General features: G+C 38.3%; 1 protein-coding gene across 1 annotated transcript in view; it reads right to left on the bottom strand.

Moving 5' to 3' along the window:
• RBFOX1 (RNA binding fox-1 homolog 1) overlaps positions 1 to 18,576 on the bottom strand; it is a 1,234,970-nt gene extending 1,216,394 nt beyond the window's left edge. Inside the window, exon 1 of the mRNA XM_061991822.1 lies at positions 18,352 to 18,576. Within this exon, the coding sequence (XP_061847806.1) occupies positions 18,352 to 18,576 (225 nt within the window). The remainder of the gene's footprint in view (positions 1 to 18,351) is intronic.
• Between the last annotated feature and the right edge of the window lie 5,748 nt (positions 18,577 to 24,324).

Raw genomic sequence — 24,324 nt, 5'->3', positions numbered from 1 at the left:
GAGAATCTGGAAAGAGTATTTGAACCACTCTAAGCAAATCAGGTTTGATCTTTGTGTTATTTTTCCTGGCTACAGGGAAGTTTCATTAAATGGATGCCATTTTTCAAAGCAGTATGTTGAAAAATTATTTCTGCTAAGGATGTTGCAGTTGCCTTCCAGAAATTGGCTCTTCTGCATTATGCCTCCCTAGGGGGCAAACTACAGCAAAGGATAGGGTTTTGATGAAAATGCCTATCATTCTGCATGTAGGACTGGTCTTCATTTTCCAGAGAAGAAAGGCTTTGAATGTTAGATCTGAAAAGTCAATACATTTATAGGTTTATAAAACAGGATCACTTACGCTGTCTTGAAGGTCAAAAAAGAATAGATTTCTCAATGATCAAGGTTGTTATTAGTTTGCAGCCATCTCCAAATAACAGGTCAAACTCACCAGCACTTTCACAGTGTCTGCTGAACAAGGATTTTGGCAAAGCAATTGATTTGCAATCTTGTTTTTCAGCACCAGTTTGCCAACTAGATTCTGCAGGCTGTATAAAGTGCAAAATGTTCCTATGTGACCTGATCTAGGTTGACCTGCTTCTGCAGGGGGGTTGGACTGGATGATCTCTAAAGGTCCCTTCCAACCCTACCATTCTATGGTGAATATGACACAGAAACCACTAATATACATATTTGCATATTTTTAGACACCTGAGTAATAAAGTGGCCTTATAGATAGCAAATATTGAAAATAGGTGGTACTCCCACCATCATCTAATATATCACCCAGTGATTCCTGTACTTGTGTGAGCACGTTTCACCCAGTATTCACCTCATTTAATCAGCTGAGTTTTAAGATAACCAAATGCTTTCCTGTTAACCGACTCAGTAACTACAGATTAATATCAACTTGCTGGGAGATGAATGCTAAACCTGAAGCTGTGATGGTCTTGGCTGTGAGATATTTCATGATAGTAATGTGGAAGGACAGTTTATTTGATCTCTAAATGTTACAAAGAAATTGGCCCACTAGGCAGAAACCTATAGGGATTTTGAAATGAAGACCAAAAGTTTCAGAAGGCAATGATCTAGAAAACATGGTAAGTAGCTCCATAATCATGGTTTAAATGCTAGATGCCTCATTTGCATGACTTTTTCAACAGTGGAGTCACAGAAATGACCACACCAAGATCCTGTTTAAGTTTACTACCATACACATTCAAAAACCTGATATTATTCTTCCTGTATCCTAAGCAGATGGATTCATGATCCAAGCTACAATTTCTTAGAAACACTGTGCTGCAGTTTAAGACTGTTCTATTAGTTTCTCCACTATGCCCATGACCCCAGGAGGAAAACATTTATTCTGTCGCAGTGCGCATGAGATTCTCACTCTACTTTCCAGCCAAGCAATGAAACAGGCATCTGACTTTGAGGATGTGATTACATCCACCCTATTTTAAAGCATGTTTTCAGTACTACCGATTTAAGCAGAACCTACACAAGTACTGAAAAGTATGTGCAAGCACTTTCCTTGGCCAAATCAGAGCCTCTGTTTGGAGAAGGGTGTCCTCTCCTCTTCATGACCTTACAAATTTGCCCTCATTAGTTATGGAGAACAAAATTAAACTACATGACAATGAGGAAGAAGAAAAACAAGAAAGAACAAGTTAGAAATGTCTTTATGTTATTGTAGATATCCCAGAAGCAGACAATACATAGAAATTAGTAACAACAGGAGAGACTGTAGAAATTAGTTGCAGTTTCAGAAATGCATTAGCATTTAGTATTTTATAAGCACACAAGTTTTCAGAATGGGGTAAGGCATTTGCTGTAAGTGTAAATTTGCTGTAAATATCCTCTCCTTGGAGAGGACAACAGCATACCCTATGTGAGGTGTGCTGCAGGACAGAGAGTACAGCACTCAGCTCTCACTTGTCACTTCAGCAGAGTGTGTGACCAATTTGACTGAAGAAGATGGGCAATCATGACCTAAGGAGATGGTTTTCCTAGTTGTTTCTGATTTATCCAATCTACATTTTGTTCCAAGACTTGCCTTTTTCAAAGGATTTTGATTTCATTTGTATAGCAGATTTTTCCCTTTGAGAAATGGAAGTGTTGTGTTTATGTGGTAGATTTCTAAGGAATAAAATGACCAGCCCCTTTACAAAATGCTATTATTGTGACTTCACTTAAAAAATGTTGATTGCACTTGTTTCACCACTTCACAGAGCTCTTCTATGAAGATGAGGCCTCGGATAGTGAAGCCATTAAGCGATTACACAGGTAGAGTGCTGTCTACAACATCAGGCATGAAACAGTAATTTCCTTTTCAATGAGTTCTGTCAAGATTGTCTTCATATAATAGTTCGAAGTATTTAATCAGGCTTTCCTAACTAAATCTTTCATTAAGAACAATGGAAGAAGAGAATAAAGAACTTCTGCAAAACGGTCATTCAATCTTAATCTCAATAATAACAAAGATCTCTCATCAAAGAACATTCAAAGTAGTGACAGTAATAGTGTAACACTTGTCCTCAATACATTCTCAAATAAGGAAATGAAGTCAAATTCCTAGAAAGTGCTCCAACTCATCCAGCCTCAAACATTCCTCAGGTTCCTAAAATTATTATGGAAGACCACTGAGAGAAACTAAATGATCCCAACTTACTGCCAGCAGCTCAGCATCCTGCATTTTGCTGATGTAAGAGGTGATCCTACAGTGCTGTGAGCTCATCTGCCTGGCAAGCCAGAAGTCAAAAGGTTATTAATGAAGATATAGAGTCATTTCTCACAGTAAAGCTTGATCTGGCAACCCATTTTAAACTTCCATTGATTTAAAAGAATTTTCTTACCAATAAGTAACCAACAAGCTTCTAAACTCGGTAACAAGTACCAACAAGCTTCTAAGTTTCCAGCTTTTAAATCAAGACTTTCAGTAACATTTTGGTTTATTCTTGAAATTCCATCCTGCTGAAATGATGGCATTATTTCAGGATCTCATCTTCACTAAAACTTCAGCTTTTCCTTTACATTCCTGTGTAGCAGCTTACATTCCTTTTTCGTGGTCTTACAGATAAATCTGTCACTAAAATATCACCCAAACAGCTTAAAATGCAGAAGGTAACAGAAAACTGAGTCTAAAATTACTCCTTTTAAAAGATCATGATTGAAGGCAGATTCATGATTTGAAAAGAGAGCTTTGCTTAAAATTTAATACTTGGAGTCGATAATCCAAGAGTCGCTTTATGATAAATCCTACATATTTGTTAGAAGATTTAGAGCTTTCCATATATATATATATCCATCCATATATACACTCACACTTTTCTCAAACTAATTGTATAATTTCTTGCATTTCTTAATGCTAAGCTGTTGGCATGTTTTATGATGTTTAAGGTGACATTTGGCAGTTTCATCCCTCCAGATAGAAGTGTCCTTATTCCTACAGAAACTGGGGGTTTTTCCTCCACAAAACATGGAGCCTGAATAACATGATAAATTATAGGAACAACAACTTCAGGATCTTTATTCTTCCAAAGAAAATGTAGTATTGGATGCTTTCCCACTGCAGCTTTTCAGCATTTACAATGCAAAGGTAAAATGGCTATCTAATCTTTATGAAAATAAAGCAAAGTACAAGAAACTGACTCTAACACTACAAGAAAATCAAGCTCTAAATTCAGCCTCCTTAATCACTCAACAAGGTGAAAACATACAAATCTTGCAGAAGAATATGCTATTGAGATAAGCAAATCAGCTCTCTAATCAGAAGTTTTCTCTTCTACCAAAGTCTCAGAGGTAGAAGCCAAAGCCCTGGAGAACTGTACAGGCTACTGTAAATCATATATGCCCTGCTAAAGAGAGAGATAAAAGGGCAAGGGAAATGCTGAAAAGAGGCAAGCAGGAAATAAGACCTAGTCATAGGGGATTCCTAAAGACCAAGATTCTAAAAACAACTTCAGAAAGGACAGTCAGGCTGAAACATTGATTTGTCCCCTAATTGAAGGCAATGTGATAATGGCCTCAGCACTTTGTTTGGGTTTCAAAGTTCCTCATGTTATTTTGGGATATGACCTATCTATGCACATGCACATCTTTCATCAGCTCTCACAGATCAATGTGTGTTGCTGTCAACCTCTCAGGCCAGTACTTCCCAGCAGCATCCAGAATTTAATCTGAAGGAAACAGTAAGACTTTCTGAAGTACCCATATAAAAAAAAAGCCAACTCTGATGATTTTATCTTATTTATTAATTCTAAGACATTGGGACACAGACTTACTTCCACACCTCCCACAAGAAGATAAAGCTCATGTGCAGTGAAAGGCTGCCATGTGAATGGAGTTTACACATACAGACAGGTATCAGTCAGCAATAACAATTCAGTCATTTCTAGCCCTCCAAGTTGTAACAATAACTAGACACATTTTCCAGGGAACAATTTGTTCATCCTACCTTTTGCACTTGTTGTGAAACATCTACTTGGAAGCATCTCACCATATCCTGTTTCAGGTCACTTCTGAACGCTGTAAAGCCTCTGACTATATTCTACAAGGCACCTGACACACTACTCAAGGAAAGGACATGGCTTTGCTTTATGTTGCCTGTTTCATCTCCATGAAAATTGTGAAGGAATCTCCCTTCAACAGTGCTCTCAATATATAAACTGAAGGAATTCACAGGAAAAAAAAAAACCTCATTGACTTCAAAATTAGTCTGGGAATGAGGTGTAACAAAGTTAAGCAAATATCCTTATCCAAATGATACATTCTCTCTTTAACAAGACCATCTACATGCCTGAAATCCTCTGACAGTGTTTGGTACTAAATGTAATACGCATGACTGTCCATTGATAACTTTCCCACAGATGGTCTTACAACATAACTCAATTATGGATGATTTTCTAATAGCTAGAAAGTATAAAAGTTAGTAATATGCTTAACAAATCTAGTTTTAATAAAGGAAGGGCAGCTTTAGAGTACTGGAGAGGCAATTTAGATGCTCCCTCTCGGTCTCAGAAGAATTCAGGTCCACACTTTATCAGAAATATCTGGTGTGTGTTTCCAGAGGACAGAGCTAGAACTAAGGGCCAGTTGTTCTCCCTGTCACAGCCAATACATTACAAAACACCAGATTCACAGAAGATGCAGTTGCCTTGACTCAGATCTGTTTTGCTTTCTCATTGAAGTAAGAGCTTTCCAGGCTTTTAAACAATGTTAATGCAGATGTGTGTTGCTCTCTATTTTAGAGGGGTTTGGTGCCTGACTCAAGTCACCATTCCTGTGATGGAACAGACTCCTAATTCATACCTTGAATCAGTGATTTCCTTCTCCAGATAACTCAAATCATGTTCCAACCATAGGTATCCCAATCAAATACAAAACTCTGAGAACAGCTGTTGGCATCTCCTTGTGTGTTCCACCAAACTTTGTTCCTGCTTCAGCACAGCTACAATTCAATCTACAATTTGACACTGGTTTGGTGAGAGACAGGTCATTTAGAATAGTGTTTAAGGAGCATTCCACTCAATTTTTGTGGCTTATCAACTTCATTGTATCCCTGCTATGTGTAATTTTGCAAAGTTCTTTGCATAAAGCTTCAGTGGTTTTAAGTATTCATCAGCTCCTGCTGCTCTCTCTCCACCCAAAAGCATAATACAGATTCTAACACTGCAATCATTTACACACTAACTAATAGCAAATCACAGCAAAGATTGTGCCTCCAGGTGAGGAATGTGCAGCAGGAGCAGATGAACTTCAAGATTCCATTTTCAGGCAAATGCCTCATACAATAAAGAATTAAAAAAGCCTAAACATGAGAAAACAAACATCACTATTTGTTTAATGAAATGTTTGTGCCAGTTCTGTAGGAGGCATCAAGGCTCTTTTAATACAAGTGCACTTTTTCTATAGTATTAGAGGGCTTAAAGTCAAAGTTTGTGCATACAAACCTTGAAAGATTTAAGAGGATCCTAATGTCATCTATGCAGTTTTTGCCATCTCCTTCAATTTAGATGAAATCAGAATACGCCTTGTAAATGTTATACAGACACTAAGCTTTTTCCTTAGGCCTAAACTGGTAATTAGTTGCTGTGTTTGCAAATCAAACCCTGCTGCAGTCATGTTGAAAATTTAATTTTGAAGGTAGAGGAGTCTGTGTGGCCTTTGTAGGGCTTCCTGGCACTGAATGTAGACAAATATTATATTGAACACAATCTCAAGTCACCTTCAAGCTGTAGCTTAACATACAACCACTTTGGAAGAAACCAAGCTTTTATTATCAGCAATAATAAACACACTTCCCACATTTACAGGAGGCTTTTCATCAGAGAAACTCATGATGCTTTTCAAACTGTAATTAAGTTTTAGTTGCACCTAATGGAAGCATGCATGTTAAAGTATTATTGTTGCCATTTATAAAATGGATAATCCTCCAATATGGAGAATTTTAACTAATTGCTTTATTCAACACAACTAATTCTTGGTAAATTGTACTTAGAAAGCTACTCTGGGAGTCAAGGAGACCTTCACAGAATCTTAAGGGTTGGACCTCAAAAGTTCTAGTGCAACTCCCCTGCAAGTGCAGGACCACCTAGAGTAGGGTACACAGGAACTGGTCCAGGTGGGTAAGTACAGCTAAAAATCATATTTTCATTTCTTTTTAAGTTAAAGATGTAGGAGGAAAAATTGCCATGCAAAAGGAGAAAACAGAACATTAGTCAGATACACAGCCACACTCTTTTACTTGATTTCCTAAGCAAAAAAAGATCTTGGGACACTAGACACTAAAGCACTGGCTTCTGACATCCATCCTCACAACAGTATCCAATGCCAAGAAGATGAAACCATGAAGCTGTAGACAAGACAAATGCCAAAGGTTAAACATCATGATGAGTACCAAATAATTTGAACACTGAGACAAAGCAAAGCTGTTTAAAGAGAACTCATCATCAAGCTCCAGTGAGACACACTCTAACAGGTCTCATCCTCTGGTGCTTAGACTTCAGTGACAAATTTATTTGGTTTTCAAAGGGAATGCAAACACTACCTTTAGATTTTGAGGACAAAGCCTCAAGAACAGTGAAGTACCTTGGGAGCCTCATGATAATTCCTTGCATTAGCTCCTTCTCAACACTTTTGAGAAGACAAATTGTTTCCACTGTTTAATCCTTTACATTTTATCCAAACTCTCCCTCCCACCAACCAATTTCATCTCTCCAACTGAAAAGCTTTAATTCACTAAAGTCCAGCTCTTTGCTAGGTGAAAGCAATGAAATTCTATAGCCTCCCTCCAAAATCCCTTTGAAGTGTCTGTAAATAATGAAATGTCTTTATAAGGAGGACTGTTCAGATGATTTTATGTCATTTGTTATTACAGATGCAACTTGATGTTTTGGCACTTTCAGCTGACAGATACTTTTCTGACACTTGAGGCACTTCACACTAGCAGTTGGAATTACTTGGCTAAAAGGCAGTTCATAGTAAATGTATGTTTTTGTGATGTTTTGATTGCTTGTTTTTGTGAGGAAATTGGTCTAGGTACTGACTTCTGCCAATTTCAGTGTCATCTGAGGGAGTTACCACAAAGAAAACCTAACTGACATGAGATTCAGAGTAAGAGTTACTCAAAAGTCACTGTCATTGAAAATCTGTTTTGGTCATATTAGTGACTAAATGAACTCAGTGCTGACAGTGTACCCTGTAATGGGCTGAGGGTAAATGAAGCCTCTACAGTCTGCCAGCAGAAACCACACTCTACATCCCCAGAAGTGTCCATTCTCCTGCTCCCTGAAGAGCATACCAAATCCATTTCAGAAGTTCAAACTAAAGAGCAGTGGAAAGAAAAGACTAGTGAATTTTCTAAGGCCTGTAGACAACAAGTACCTCCTTGAGATGACAGGAAGGACATATCTTGAAAGTCATCATTTTCTCCAGACAATGATTCCTTAGCCTGAAGAGGAAGGTTGGTTATTTAAAAAGCTGAAAGCTTTTCATTTCCAGGAAATCACTTAAGTAGCATGCCAAAATTATACATTAATGAAGCAGAGTATTTTGGACTTTGGGCTTAGGAAAACAAGAAATGCTCCTGGCAAATACAAAAACTGATGCAAGACTAAAGTAGCAACAAGGATGTACACACATTTGCACAGGCCCACTAATTCAGTTCTGCAGCCTCTGTGTTCAAACCTCAATAATAATTTAGTTACCTCTAACAGCTACTCCTTTAGAATCTTCAGATGAAAGGATGAGGATTAGCACATGAAAAAGCCCCTTTCCTTTAGCAAGCATTTAAGGGCAGCATGTCTAGGCATTATGCATCTGACATGAAAAATAAATAAATTCACTTTAGCAATTTAAGTGCTCATTTGATGAAAACAAGCTTTAAGAAAGTAAACAGAGAATAGAATGCTATCATTTGAGTATGTGAATTCCAATAAATCATGATGTATACTGAGAAAACAGAGCAACTGGTATGAAACACCATTAATTTCTGGTTTTGGAGGTTTTTTTACTAGGTGTCTTACAAAAAGATATTGTTCTGTGGGACTGTGATTTTTCCCTAAAGACAAAACCAAACAAAATCATGCAGCTGGCCCCTCAGCATTACCAAGCATCCCACTTCCCCAGCCTTATGCAATGGCTGTTCCATAAAACAAACTTCCCAGTGCATATGAACCTTGGATATTATAGTATAGCTCAGCCTGTTTCAGCAGAATTAACTGTATGTTGCACAAACATCACTAAAAGAACCTTATTATGGCACATGAGAAGCTGCAAAGTGTCACCACTCTAATAACACTGTACTTCATCCTCTTAAAAGGAATCAATACTCAAACTTGTATATATAGCTCTCAAGTGAACTCAGCTCTTCTGTTTGCTGACAGTCCCTCATTGCTTCCCATCGCCTTGATCAGAGCATCCAGCAATGATTCCAACCACCTCTGGAGGTGTGATTTATTTGGCATGTAGACATAAGTAAACAGGTCACTCAGTTTATTCTGTGAAATATGTAGCAGACTGATCATCTTCCAGCAGTATCACACAAAACAGCTTTAGCTGCTACCTTGTAAACAGTTTAATGACATTAAGTCTTGAGGCACCAAACAGTAGTTTGTGTCACAAACATATTTGACCTTTTGTCCAAGTTGACCCACCAATAAGAAGATAAAGGATCTGGAAAAGTAACCTTTGGGGCAAAAACTCATCTGTCTCATGCAACAGCTTTCCACAATGTCATTATTTACTTTAAATTAAGTGAAAAGTGACTAATTGCTCAAGCAGCATTCTTTCCATTTTATATAGACTCTTTTAATTCACAGAGTTTCTAAACATAACAGCCAATGGTTTTGCCCTCAGGAGACAGTGAAAAGATGAGGGGGTTTAGTTGAAATATATATTTTAGTTAAAGAAAACCACCTCTCAGCATCTCAAAATAGAGGTTACTAGGTATTATTGATCAGAGTGCTTACTTTCTGTTTAGTTATGGCTCAACTTGAGGAACTAACAGAATAATTCTCTTTCCCTTTTTAAGAAAGAACATTTACTGAAAATATGGTGTTGAATACACAATACATCTCAAGTAATAAAACAAACATTCCTACTATGACACCATTTGGATACATTCTACCAGTTTAAATTGAAAAACCTCATTTTTAAAGCCTACGTGTAACTAAGCAAAACAATGGCTACACAGCCTGTCTCACTGTCTGTCTGTCAGCTATGCTTCTGCCACTGTACCTCAGCTAGGACCTATTTCTCTCTATTTGTTCTAATTCTGTACAAGCAAAAAGCCTGTCAGCTTACAGGCTCAGCTGTTCTTCCTATTAGTATAGTCTTTACTCAGTTCCAGCAAAATTTTGTGTCCTGATCAAACACAGAAATACAGTAACTGCACCTTAGCAGAAACTGCCAAACGCCTTTTATTCTTGTTGGGACCCTAAACAGGGGCTGGCCTATTACATCCAGTCAGAATCATTACCTTGGATATTGAGATATGGGGACTAGCAGAATGAATATAAACCAATTTGATATTAACACACTCAAAGCGTGTGATTAGTGCTCTCTAAATAGGATGGCAGAAGAAAGCAACTCTCATTCACTTTGGTATAGATTAGTGCAAGTTTACTGGATGAAATTCAGTCTTTCCTTTACTCTTCCACGAGTTCATTTGGCATTTGCACTAGTAAGGCCAATCCTCAGTAAAAAGAAGCCAATGCTCAGTAGGAAGTGCTAGATCATATTCAGCTACCAATGAGAGTATTAACAAGAAAGATGCAACCAGAGATTATAAACCACAGATCACGACTAGGATATTACTTGACAATGCATCACATTTTTGACCTTTAGGTCTTGCAGAAATGGTCCATGTTAGGCAGCTTTTCAACATCTGCAGTCATTCTGACTTACAGAAAAGGCAGAAATAAGAGCTTCAAACGCCTGTAAGCTTACACATGTTATTTGACATTCACATCTTCAAGAAATATTTCAATACCACCTTACTAAAATCCTAATCATTAAGTTCAGAACAATGAGAATGAATAGATAACACTGCTTCTCTAAAAGAGTAATTTAGCACACTATTCATGGGCATTTACAATAATAGAAGCTGTGTGAAAACTTCAACATTTTTCATCATTTCCTTGCTAGCAAACCAAGAGCACCAACATAATTAAAGGAGCTGTGGAACTATAGAGCCCTTTAATTGTATGCCAGCAATGACTGAGTTTATGCTGTTTTCTCAGTTGTTCAAGGTCATGATGACCTTGGGAAAACAGAACTCTCTAAGTTTATGCCAGTGATGGCTGATTCTATGGCATCTCTGCTCAAATATTAAAGGTTGTTATGACCCTGCACAATCCTTGCCAGCCTTAAGGCATCAACACCAAGAAAGTAATACAGATACACAACTTTGTTCTGCTTTAGTAGTCTTTACTTTCTTTTAATGATGAAGAATGGCTAAAGATTTCAGACATTATCTCTGAATCACAGATTGAGGATCACTGGTTTTAACAGCTGAGGCGTGGAGCCTGAGCAGTTAAGTTGAAGGGTTTCAGATCATGACCTGATATGTAGCCTTGGACGAGTATTTGCTTCTCTTTCCCTTCCCCTTTTGACTTGTCTATCCAGTTACCAACTAGTTAGAGAGTATTTTACAAAGTGAAGAAGCTGAGTTGTGTTATTTCCTAGGAATCCTAAACTATCTGTAACACACAGTAATGTTTGAAGCACAATGATCCACACCACAGTCTTCCTTGTAAGTACTCAAGAGCAGAACAGAAACATTAGCATTCTGTAACATGATTGTCAGGCACAGCTCTGGGTATTGACTAGTCTAATGTGGCCAAAATGCATTACATCATAAACATTCAGAAATGAAAGAGCAGTAAAAAGAAAGAGATTTGTAAGACTTATTGCACTTAGAAACCTTTCTCACTAAGTTTTGCTTTTAGGATTACTACGAAAGTCTCCTTTCCAAGGACTGTAGCTACCAAACACGTCCTCTCCTACCACTTCTCATTGATTTTTGAATCTTAGGTGGACCTTTATTAATTAAGGCTCAGTACAACTAATTGAAAATTACTTCACTATCTACCACTCACAGTCAATGACATTGGGTTAAGTTACTCAAGTGTTGTATTGTCCTACAGTAAGCTGTTAGAAGGTTCCTATTGGTAACCAACTGGTGAAAAAGTGAAGTCATTTTTAATAACAGCTTAGGATGCCAGCAGAAAAGAGTTCACAACACAAGTCAACTATAAAAAGTAAATGTTCTGTATTCTTGATTTAAAGGATAAGTTTCTCTCTAGTCGAGGCAAAAGTATGTGTAACTCCTTGGGCTGTTTAAGAACTGCACAGTGGACAAACCATTAGAACACATTATGAGCAATCTCTAGGAAGAAATTACATGGGTGGCAGCACATCAGATACTGCAGTCTAGTTTAATGGAACAAAATAGGCCACTCTTTAGTGATAATGCAACTCACAAATGAGTCTGAACATTGAGTACTCCACAGGAAAGGAAAAGCTGGTGAAGCACAAGCCTGCTTCCATATTCAGCTTTTGCATAGCTTCTATGGCACATTCCTCATTGTTTCAATCCAGGGTAATGACTGAGACTGCAAACATTAAAAACCCCAGAACACCTAGAAAGAAAATAACTTATTAATTTCCAACTCATAAAGACTGGAAGTAAAACTATTTTCCACAATGGCCATGGGATTATTCAATGCACACTAACTTACCTTGGGTTTACAGAAGGAGAAAGCAAGAAGCAAACAAAAGCAATGACTAAATACTTTAATTTCATATCTCTACTAATTCAACTCCTTACACCAGAAACGTCTCCTGTTGAACTTCAGATTTTAATGCATTTTGGTTGTAATTTTAATCAGTTGCTCTATGAAAATTATGGCATGAAGTAATTGATTATTCAAATCGAGACAGAAATTCTCTGTGAATGTTCATTATCAGTGCAATTAAACTTCCCTTGGGTAAACACAAAAGGCTTATGCTACTCTTGGTTGCAATTGTATGTTCAAAATAGGGAATCATTCACTGAATAAAATGAGATTTTTCCCCACATCAAAACAATTACATAGTCCCTATAAAGTCTTTAGATTTGTACTCTCACCCCCTGATCATCTAGTGATCTGTCCTAATAATTACAGTAAAAATATTAAGTGTCATCCATAAGCATCTATTTCTGCTGCCCTCATTTGCCTTAGTCAAGCCCTTACTTCAGTTGTTCCTGCTCAAGTCACAGTGACACTGTTTACCAATGTGGGCATTAACCAGCAGAAGGTTGAGGATGATTTTCAAGGAGAACCTTTTCCATCAGCTTGTTCTTGGCCTTGGAATCAAGTCCAAACCAATTTTTGGAGATTAGAAAGGTGTGGATAAACAAACGAGGCTCCCTTACTAGCATTTGGCAAATACTCCTGTGGAAGTAACACATCTCCTTTCTATTTCTAAAGAGAAATAATTATTCCTCTGTCCTGGATCATAGAATTTTATCATGTTCTGAATCAAAACAACAAAAACAATAATTCCAGCATATATCACAGTCAACAGACTGAATCCTTCAGTTATCCTCTAAATTAAGTAAATCAGACCCAAAAATAGGCAGGCAAGGAATGGCAGATGTAGACTGCTTTACCCAACATGTTCCAAATGTCGTGCTACTCAAAATGCTTCCATGCTACTGAAAAGGTTTCAAATCTATGGTGTCCTCATAGAGGAGGTCCATCCTTTGCATAGCTTCTGAGGGCAAAAGGATCTCAATAGATTTAAACAACATTATAATAAGGAGATGGAAAAAAAAACCTATACCACAGCCTTGACAGCAGAGTGCTTCAATCTGTTTGGGACCCTGAAAGTCCAAAGTCAGCAGCTTGTATTAAATGCTTAATCTAGTATGGACCCATCATCCCAGTTTCTCCCTCTCTAAACACAGTTCCCTCTTCAAAGTAATATTCATAAATACAATGAAGAGCATAAATCCAGGTACACACAAACAAAGATTCTTAATATATCAGCTCTGAAAAGCAAATCAATTACTTAAATCAAAAAATCTATATGAGAAACTACATTTACACAGTTGCATGGCAATGCAATGAAGGGCTCAAGCCATCAGACTTCAACTTCTTAGACTTGAGCCAAAGTTGAGCCAAAAACTACTTTTTGTATAACCTGAGCTAAACAGAAAAGATAATAAATGTGCATTTCATTTGTCTAGATTAATCCTATTTCCATATTCAATGCCTCCTGATGTCTTTACCATTTACCTCAAGTACTTGCTTGACAGCAGCTCACGCTGTGAAAGGCGTGTACTAAGGTTTCTGCAGTGGATCCAGATGCAGAGTTCAGTTCCTGTTTCACCTGGTCTTTGTAAAGCTTTTCATTTGATACCATGAATCCAGGGGGAAATTTATCTTGAACTGAACAATAGCCCTTTAAAGTTCCAAGCTCATCTCTTAGTTCCTGTAAAATCTTTCCTGTCCTCCAGAGAAACAATCTTTTAAATAACAAACTTTCCAAGGTGTGTTCTTCTGCCCTTCAAGAATACTGATACACCAAAAAAGAGCTGAAGCAAAGTGCTTCTATCAAATGAGTTCTGCACAAGTTTAGTATGAAGTAGTACTCAGATGTCAGGACACAATGAAAGAGGGAAGGCTTCTCTTACCCTTAACCATAGCCTGGCCAGAACAGGCATTCAGGATCTAGGTGCCACATGATACTGCCACTGTGGAGAACAGAAGGAAAGGCCATAGGGACTGGGGTGAATCTTCATACCAAATATCTCAAACAGACAATGATAATCATGGGAAAAGCTTGCTAGAAATATAATCCAAGATGAAATATAATCCCCATATTCCAACTGACCCCAAATCCCCAACAAATTACAACCTGCCTTTAAAGATTAAGTGTTTTTAAGGAGTGGGTCTGCCAGCACTTTTCAAAGAAGTAATGACAAGATTCAATTTGTTCTGGATGGAAAGACAAGGACGTCACATAGGATGCCACATCTTGCCATTTAAACTGTTAATATCTATTAACATCTAGATTTAGAAGGCTGAATTTGTCACACGCTACAAGTTTAGTGTAGTCAATTTTTCAGAGCTAATCACAAAAGCAGTTTTCTCCTCCTGCAAAAGTATTACAGAAGTTTTCATATACTTTTCTCACATTTTCTCTGACATGACAATCCCAACAGTGCAATAAAAGACATGACTTTGCTGTTAACAATGAAAACTTGTCATTTTTCTTCACTATACTTCTGTACTTTCTTCTTTTACAAGTCTTCAGAAAGGCAAAGGCAATTTTTGTGAAAACTGGAAATGCTGCTTTAATTCCTAAATGAATTAAGTCCCTCTGAAAGCTGTTTAAAGCTCAAGCTCTCTCTTACACATTCCTGCACAGGTGACATTACAGAGGAAAACACAGTTAAAATTGCTGTATGCTGTATGAACAGTAGAGAAGACAAACCAAAGGCAGAAATTTAGGTTTGTTCTACACATTTTGCACAAATGTTTAAGGGGGGAAAAAGGAGCATTATGAATACAGAAATATCTCTGCTTCAAAATGCAAACAACCTTCATCAGGCCATATATAATGGTTAAAGAGAGATCAAACAAGACTGTAGCCTTTAAGTACAAGGATAGATGGATTACAAAGAAACACAGTCTTAATGACAATAACTCATGCAACCTATTCAGTTGTAGAATATGTGTGTCAGCCTAAAAAAAAAGATCACATTCATGCTAGCTTATTTGCATGCTTCCTATTACAGTAAGTACTACTTTACACTCAATTCATCATGTCCATATGCTGCAGCATGGGTAGGGTAATAATCAACCACAGGACATCACGTAGCTGATGGTTATGGTCATCCTTCAGCCACAGAAGAGGTGGATTGAATTCTAAAAAGAAAAGTGGTTAAATAGTTTTACCTAAACTTGTGATGAAAAGGGGTGACTCACCAGCTCTTCCAACTGCTATTTCTCCACCATCTGTACCAAATGAGAAATTTTTAAGCTGAACCTTACTACAAAGGTTGTGTTCCATTTTGTTTGAACCAAATACTTCATTCTGAAGCTATGCCAAAAAGGAACATTACAGAGGGAAAAATTATATGGCCTTACACTATGTGATTCACACCTGCTGTGAGCAGTTTCCTCACTCTAAATGAAAGTAATAAAAACATAAGGCAAGAAGCAGATTATTTTAATAGATGTCTACATTAACAATTACAGTTTTAACCCAGGTCACTACATTAACTAGCTACTAGTACTAAGTGAAGAAACCATTCCAGATATCACTGCAAATCAGTTGTTGGCAAAATGTAGCCCTTCATTCCCGTGGCAAAGAAAAGAGGCCTGTCCAACAAAGCTAGAGGCAGAAATCTTGTCTGCAACCAACTTCTGCACAGCAGCAGCTACTGTTATAAATACAGAATGCCAAGGAAATGCCCATAAGTATTATGCATCATTTCTCAAGCATAAAATATAGATAGTGTTTGCATTCTCTCACAATATGAGATTTCATAATAAGTGGAGCGATGAGTTAGAGCAGATGACCTAGGTAGATTTCTTTCTTCTAAACCCAAGAATGGATGTTGAATCGGGCAAATAGCAGTGGAATAAACAAGCAGCACACTTACTGTGCTGATTTTTTATTACTAGTCCAAAAATGAGTCAAAGCCTCTAATTTTTTTTCCATGTGCTTTAAAAGAGGAGATGGAATGGACTATTAGGAAATGTTATTCCACTGCATGCATTGATTACCCATACCACTATGCCTATTAAAATACAGATTCTTCTAAGCACAGAAATGAAGTCATAGCAGTGTTTCCTAAGGGCACATAGTCCATCTTTTGCAGCAGTTTGCTCTCTACAAGGTGACAGGCACAGGGATCCTTGAACAAGTTTTTATTGTGTTTAGAAAGAGTTTTATGTTAACAGAGGTTTAAATGTCACACAGTTTCTTTCTAGTAATGTCTCTCAATCAGATACTCTGCTTTAAATGGGAAGGGAGGTAAAAATAATACTGGGACTTGATACAAAATGCTGTGCAATATCCCGAGCAAGAGTCTTCTTTGAATCAAACCCATTTTCCTTTAAGAATAATTGTAAGGACTGTTATTTGATGATAAAAACTATTTAAGAATAGTTTTTTTCAGAGAGATAAACAGTTAAATAATTGCTTGTTATCACATTTGTTTGGTTAATATTTTTAGCAACCTGATGAAAAGTCAGAAGAGTGTTGGAGTAGATACAGAGAGGGTCTTGAAAGGACAAAAAAGGACAGGAATCCATCACCACAGAACTTTCCTGTAGTAGCAGGATATTAATAAAGGAGTAAATCAAGCCTCACAAAGTGGGGACAGCCCAGTGATTTAGCTACACATCATTCTAGTTCATTCTAGATATTAAACCAAACTCTCAAAAGACAAAATAAATATTTAAGCATGTTTTTCAATAGCTTCCTAATTAAATGTTATAAGATGTACTATCAAAAAGACTTTCACCCCAGTCCACAGTGGTATTCATTTATGGATATTTATCATGAAGTGGAATGGATTTAAAGCCTTTACTTTTGGAGGGCAGAGGAGGTGAACAAAAAAAAAAACCTCAAAGACAATCAAAAAAAAAACAAAACAGACAAAAACAAGGGTTATGATTGGAACTGGTATCAGAACACTACTTGATATCTGAGAGTTCAAAAGAGCACACCTTCATAAGCATTGGAAACCCAAAACAGACCAAAGTGCAACTATATGCAGTTGCAAGGACTGGGATGAGCTGACACTCTAAACACATTTTAAAAGACTTTTGTGAGTCAGGAAAACTGTTGCATTTAGAGATGACCTTCCAGAATGAACTGAGTAAACTACCTTTCCAACTACTTAAAATGTAAACCCTACTGAAATGTGGAACATCTGCTCAACTCCTGATTTGAAGAGGAATATCTTAGTTCAGGAAATCAAATTTCCAGTAGATGGAAAGTGAATTCTAGAAGCTATATCCTCACTATAAGATGATTTAAACATGAAACATCTACACCTAAGACATTGCTCCTACTCAACCACCCCATTCACTCCTGCTTGAGGGAAGTAGCTAGTATGTGTCCAGGAGGATTACCTGGCCCAAATTGCACTATGAGAGGAAAAGCTTCAGCTGCCTGAAGAATCCATGTGTTCTTCCCCTCTCTCCCCTAGTTTTGTGCTATGCCTCAGAAACCTGCTGACAGACACAGCAGCTGAGATAACAACCAGTCAGAAAAAAAATGACCAAGTCAACCTCATATAAAGATTTGGTAATGGTGATATTGATATAGATAACTGTTCATTTTTGCAAAATCTCAACAGATGACATTTGCTCTGTCACCAGATGAGATTTCTAACCACCAATGCTCCTCTACCCCTGGATGCTCCAGCCTCACCCCCAGCTGTACAATCGTATTCCACAACATAAATGCAGTTGAAAGTCTGAATGGACAGACTGATAAACAACCCAAAATGTCCAATTCAATCTATCAGCTGTTAGCCAATTTCTAAATAGAGATAAGGAGCAGCAAAACAAGCTTGAGCAGTTAATATCCCTTCTCCCCTCACCCCCTCTCCAAAAAAATTTGCAAGCAGCTTACAGTGAGAGTCAGATTAAAATACACACTCCTGCACTAAAAAGCATGTAGCTGAGAGAAGTATCTAAAGAGTAACATTCTTATGACATCAGTGAGATGGGACACTTGATTGCCTTTGTCCTGCACTACTTGATGCCCAATTACCAACTTCAGGATGACAAATATTTTCTCCGGTAACCTCCCGGCCCTTCCCCCGTTCCCAGCTCAGAGCCACTGAAGATCCTCACTTACACTTTTGCCTTCACCACCTCCTTCAGGCATGGGCTCTTCTCTGCCTGAACAAGGCATTATTTCTTCTGCTGCTTCTCCTCTGTCCTTCCCAATGTTTCCTCCTTCATTCCCCAGCTTCAACCTCTTCCCCTCAGGTTGAGAATCATCCGTGTCCTCCCTTCTCATCTTGCCATCTCTGTCTCGTTGCTTCACCACGTCTTCTGGGCTACCACAGGAATTCGACATGTCTAAAGTGTTATGGACTTTCTCAAAGACTCACGAAGCCGCCTTTCCGAAAGGGATTTGGCTTCTGAGAGCTCCGATGTGCTCTCGCTCCTCTTCAAAATTTAGTGATGCTTCGAAGCCTTTGCAGGAGCAGCACATAGCACTTCTGTTTCTCTGCCGCCCTCTCCTGATCGTCTGGCAGCACTGTGCCCCAGGACACTTCCCAGCACATGCTACCCACAAGCTTATTCTATATTCCACCCCCTAATAAAAAGTAATAACCTTTCCTATATTGATTGCGTGCACAATTCTGCTGCTTACCTTGCCAAAACCCTTTGTGCTTCTGTTCTACCTGATCGAGAGTAATTGCCTTTCCTTAAAGTACAAAGTATTTGCTGCACCTTCTTTAAATCCACATTTACCTCTGTCCCTGAGGGATGCAGTAGGTTTTGGTTATACAGTGCTATTGATGCCAAGACTGATTACACATTAAAAGGTAAAGATTGTTTTCATTCCAAACAGCTTCCTTCAATATTATTTCATGATAGCTTTTGGGTTTTTTAAGGAGTGTCTTTACTTTCTGAATTACCTTTGTATCTTCTTAAATCCACCTTCCACGTTGTCACATCAATTTTGCACAATGTGTTCTGATCCTACAGCTGTAGGAATGAGATTAAAATGAAATTAGAATGACCCAATGGGACAGTTTGGAGAATCTTTTTGTCATCTTAGCCAGTTTATGAAAAAACACCAACACATATAACCAAAGGATTGGTGTCATATGTGTCAAAAGAATAACACTAAGGTAGTGTTTCAAATCTAGACTACAATAGACTTGTTTCACCTCGTTCTGCCAATACAGAAGGCAGTATGAAGCAGAGTCTGAAAATGTAAACCATCTTCTCCTGCTTAAGTGCTTGTAGATTTAAGAGAGGTTCCTTTAAATCTTGCACAGTAAAGAAATCCCTAAGTCCTCTGCAAATATTGAGATATGTCCCACTCAGGGGCTTAGGAACTCAGCCTCAGAAGTGGTGACCAAACAGTCAGCTGTAGATGGATGCAATCTAATCAAATTCGCCGTTATTTCTAGTGTTCAACAAGGTATGTCTTCCAAGAATCTGACAGAGTTAGAGGGAGTTAATTTGTGTCCCAACACCAACTTCACTGACATTATGGAGCAGACTTTAATTTGAGCAGGCAACATTAAGTTAGTTAGTCAAGAATTAACACAGTGAGATGGAATCTTAACAAGCACCAGTGAGACATCCCAACCAGACCTGCAGAAGATTCAGGGAACAGTTCTGATACTTAGACCTGAGGTGTGAAAATCTGCACACCCAAAACTAGAGACACTAAACATCTACCAATACAACTTATTGTAAAGGTGTATTGTTAAAGGTGTAGGCATTTGCCTCAGTCTAACTTGCAGCTGTAAATACTTTCAGAGATAAATGAACACAAACTGAGTGTGCTCAGCAAAGCTAAAATAAAGCTGCTAGGCTTTTTTAATGGTGCTAGATAAACACATGTCTTGTAATCTGCAGTTGTCTAGTTCCACAGTTTGGCCTTCTCTTTAGAATCATGTCCACTTGTGACTAAGCATTGACAGAAGAAATCTGTTTGGTTGGTAATTTTGATCCTCTTCAATAAACAAGAGGTTGTCAGCAACAGCACAGCCAGGCAGCTACTGCAGGGAACTTTTCACTCTAGATGAATGCAGGAGCACAGATTAATACAGCTCATGTCACACACCTCAGCCCCAATTCTTACAAGCATACAGCCTGGGAGAAAAAGAAAGCTTTAAAACACTACTTGCTATCCCCATCTACAGCAGCAGAAGTGGTGGGTAACTACTGGGATTCTGTACAAAAGTTACATCCCCTGTGCAGAACTACTGACTTACAAAGAACTTCCATCCTCTTTCCCTGCCTATTAAAGTGATCCAACAGTTCCCCAAGCTCTTCTCTCCTCCCTTTCCCACTTTCTCTCTGGCTTGGAGCTCTTGAAGAACTGCTACAATTGTTCAAAATCACCTGTCCCATTCTGGAAGGTGCACCTCTAAACAGCAAGAGCAATCACACAGAAAAAGCCTGAACCTTTCCTCTTTCTAATACTTATTTACCCTTAGACCTACTTTTTCAATAACACTTGTTCCATCATGTCCTTTAACCCTGTTTGCTATTTCTACTTACTTTATTCTTCCTATACATTCCCCAAACCTTACCTAAAGTACCAAAAGCCAGAAATAATCCTGAAACTACAACGGTATTTTAAGCATCATTCTGTTCAGGTAGATAGCTTATTTGTAGAGTAAATTGCATCCATTTCTGCTGGAACAGTTCTCCATCCAGAAGCTTTGATTTCATAGGATTCAAGTGCTTAGCAAGAACTTGCTAGTATTTTGAATGTGTTTGAAGTGGAATCAGGCAGTCACACAGGCTTCCTCAATGACCAGTCCAGCCATACTCCTTGTCAGTGTGCTTGCCAGACAGCTGCCTGGCTCCTACACTTGTGTCTCCAGGCTGTCTTGATCACAAGCAGAGTCTGTTTCTTCCAAATTAAAAAAACCCTAAACATCTAATTCCTTGGTTTTGAAGCATAGCTTCTGGTTTGGATGAAATTAAACTTTACTGAGACAGATACAGTGTTTTTGCATCTAATTAGAAACAAACACTTCTAAAATGTCAACGCTTTCATGCAAAGAAAAAGAAGGAGAAATGACAAGACAACTAAGTCCCTGATGGTATTTGGGGAGAGAAGGTTGGTCAGGTCTTTGCTTCGTTACTTAGCATGCAAATACTGCATGGCAGGAATAATTAGTTGTTACATTTTATGTTCCTACAGTATGTTGCACTAAAAGGATCCCTGGTATCAGGCAGCTCTCCAATACATTAGCCCACACTGTAAGTTTAAGTTGGAGCACCAGGCTTTATGCATGGAGCTCACTTCAGGAACATGGTCCAAATCTTTCAGATCCTTCCAAATTTCAGAAGAGGAGGAGGTGCTTAGCCTAGGAGAAGACTCAATGCTACAGACACATCTATCTGCCTTTCATTATTCTGCATCTACTTCCCTTAATGTCAGCCTGATTTACTGTGTCACTTTCTCACTTGACTAGATAGCTTAACTACTAGAATCTTGGCCATATTCTCTCTCTTCCCTTCTAAAAAGAGTGACTTTATACCTAATGAGCATTTTTTAGATTTCAAATCCCATGTTGGTTCCTCACAGAACCCTTCACAAAGCTGATCATGAGCCAAATAGAGCAATTAGCACGACTCACTAAATCTAAGAAGCCATTAGCCAGGAAGGTGTGCCAAACTGAATAAGAAAGTGCTTTGAGCCCTTGGGAAATCTTGCACAACCTGCTTTCAAGACATTTCTGCTTGGAATCATTGCTAAACAATTGATAATATCAACAACCAAACAGAACAGCCAGACTTTCACAGGTATTATATGCAATCCCATTCTCAGCAGTTAGTCCAACTCTTATCAGCATCTCTCAGACTATAAAGTGCATTAAGTATAATACAATAGGCCTATTGAGCATCTGTATTGAGACACCTGTGCTCAAACTGAGTAAGATGTCCAAACACATCCTGAGATACAGGTACCAAAATAATGCCCCAAAATCCCTCCCTCTGATCTTTGTCTCTCCTTTGTTTAACATTCTCACAGAGGTGTCCTCTCTAAAAGCAGAGAAAACATAATATCACTGCTTACCTGGAACCAAACAGGGAGCAGTAGCTGGGAGGAGCACAGAGGATAGAAGCTACAGCCTTTTTTATGCTCTGGATACCTGTGCACGTGTTTGTGTGGCCCATGAGAGCAGCAAAGAAACTTGCACTTGTCTGTTTCCACCTTTTGTACAACAACAAACCCCACTGAGCCATAAGGTAGTGGGAGACACAATGAGAACTGTGCTGTCTCCTGCTTGGCCTTCATCCCGTGCTAAGAGCCATGGGATTTGAATGCAAGGAACCAAGGTGTAGACAGGGGTTTGGAGGGAGGTGGAAAGGGTAAAAATGCCTGCTGAGTTTCATAACACTCTAATATAAAGAAGGTTTAATTTCTTGTATCTGCTTCACAAAAAAGCAACTGAAATATCAAGGACAGTTGTTGCAGTTCAAGGGGTGAACTTCATCTCCTGTAGAACGCCAGAATGGTGCCTTTATATTATTTGCATCCTTCTTAATCTCTAAGAGTTTAAACTTGGCAATGATCCCTCTGTTAGGCTCTTCCAGGAAAACAACACTCACAGTGAATTTCAAGTTTCAAGGACAGACTAGCCAAGAGATTACATTGTTACCTAACTGTGCTCCCATTGAGAGCAGAGAGGTTCAGTGCAAGCAGAGTCGGGCCATTCCCAAGTGATGTTGCAATTCCACTCAACCAGTTCACAACCACCGTAAGAGAGAAATCTTGTATATTCATAGATTTGAGTGCCTTAATGAGAAAAACGATGGGAATTACCTCAGAATGACATTTAAATCAGAGCACTATAACGTTAAATTTAATGGAACACTTGTTGCATTCCTTTAACTCACCTCAGCTTGCAAGCCAATGTAAAACTAATCTTCTGATTTAAAGCCCTCTAATGTATGCCTCCTTCACAGTGAAAACATGGGCTCTGTAAGTCTATTCATGTTGCAAGAGAACATAAAGTGCCAGCCCTGCCAATGAAAGGCAATATAATCAGCAGTAAAAGCTCAGATCTCTTCTCATACATGCTCTGACAAAAAGGAACAACAGACAACTTACCCACTTGTAAAATGACTTTAATGGGAGAAAGGAATTGTAAGTTTACATTAATCAGGTAATTTGGCACATCTTCCTGCTACAAGGAGGGCAAGTTATTTTTTAATAAGTCTGACAATGAACAAATATGTATGGAAAATTAATTTTTCATTTATTTTGCTATTGCTTCCAAATTAAACTCTGCATCTCATCATTGTAATTACTTCTAAAAGCTTATAAATATTTCATCCTCCTTTATTATTGTTTTATGTTTACTGACAAACACTGGAGGCTCTGACTCCATTGTTTATAGCACATTGTTTACAGCTTCAGGCTTCCTTATAAACTTACTCTGCTCCGTAATATGAGCAGAGAGAGAAATAATCTTTTTACATGGTGGCTTCTGCATTGCCTGTATTTCAAAGCATAATTGCAAGCCACATGTCATCCTACAAACCAAAGTGATTTCTTTGTAGGAACAGTTGAGACATTTGGATTTCTAGGGGTGTGATCCCCAAACCTTCAAAAAGTTCTTCAAAAGGTACAGGAAGAGGCTGTAGGTGTCTGCAAAAGCCTCCATAGCTTTCATGAGCACTTAGGAACTAGATCCATGCCATAAAACAGCAGCTTCAAAATAGGCCATTGCAGATGACATGTAATAAGTAAGATTTGCAAAAGATAGAGCTATAGAAATCCTCCTTCCCATTGACAGCATTGTGATACATCCTCCCTGCATGCTATGTGCCCCCAACAGGAAGGCTGCAGCTTAAGAGGAGCAGTTACATCTGCTATGATGGTCACATGAAAAATTAAAATAGGATATGTTGCTGGCTATTAAATCCTTCAGAACCAATCAGACATCAAAACATTCACATGAAACTCTACCAGAAACCTGCAAGGACTTCAGTAAGTATTAAACATTCATGGTTACCCACAGACAACGGAAAGACTTACTTCTCCAAGCTGGGATCAAATGGTATAGGGTTTGTTTCTACCATCTGCCCTGAAGGATCAGAAGCAACCCAATGTTTA

The sequence above is a fragment of the Colius striatus genome, chromosome 3 (assembly GCF_028858725.1).
Source record: "Colius striatus isolate bColStr4 chromosome 3, bColStr4.1.hap1, whole genome shotgun sequence".
Classification (NCBI taxonomy): domain Eukaryota; kingdom Metazoa; phylum Chordata; class Aves; order Coliiformes; family Coliidae; genus Colius; species Colius striatus.
Note: the sequence above shows the minus strand (reverse complement) of the source record. Positions and strands in the feature narration are given on the sequence as shown.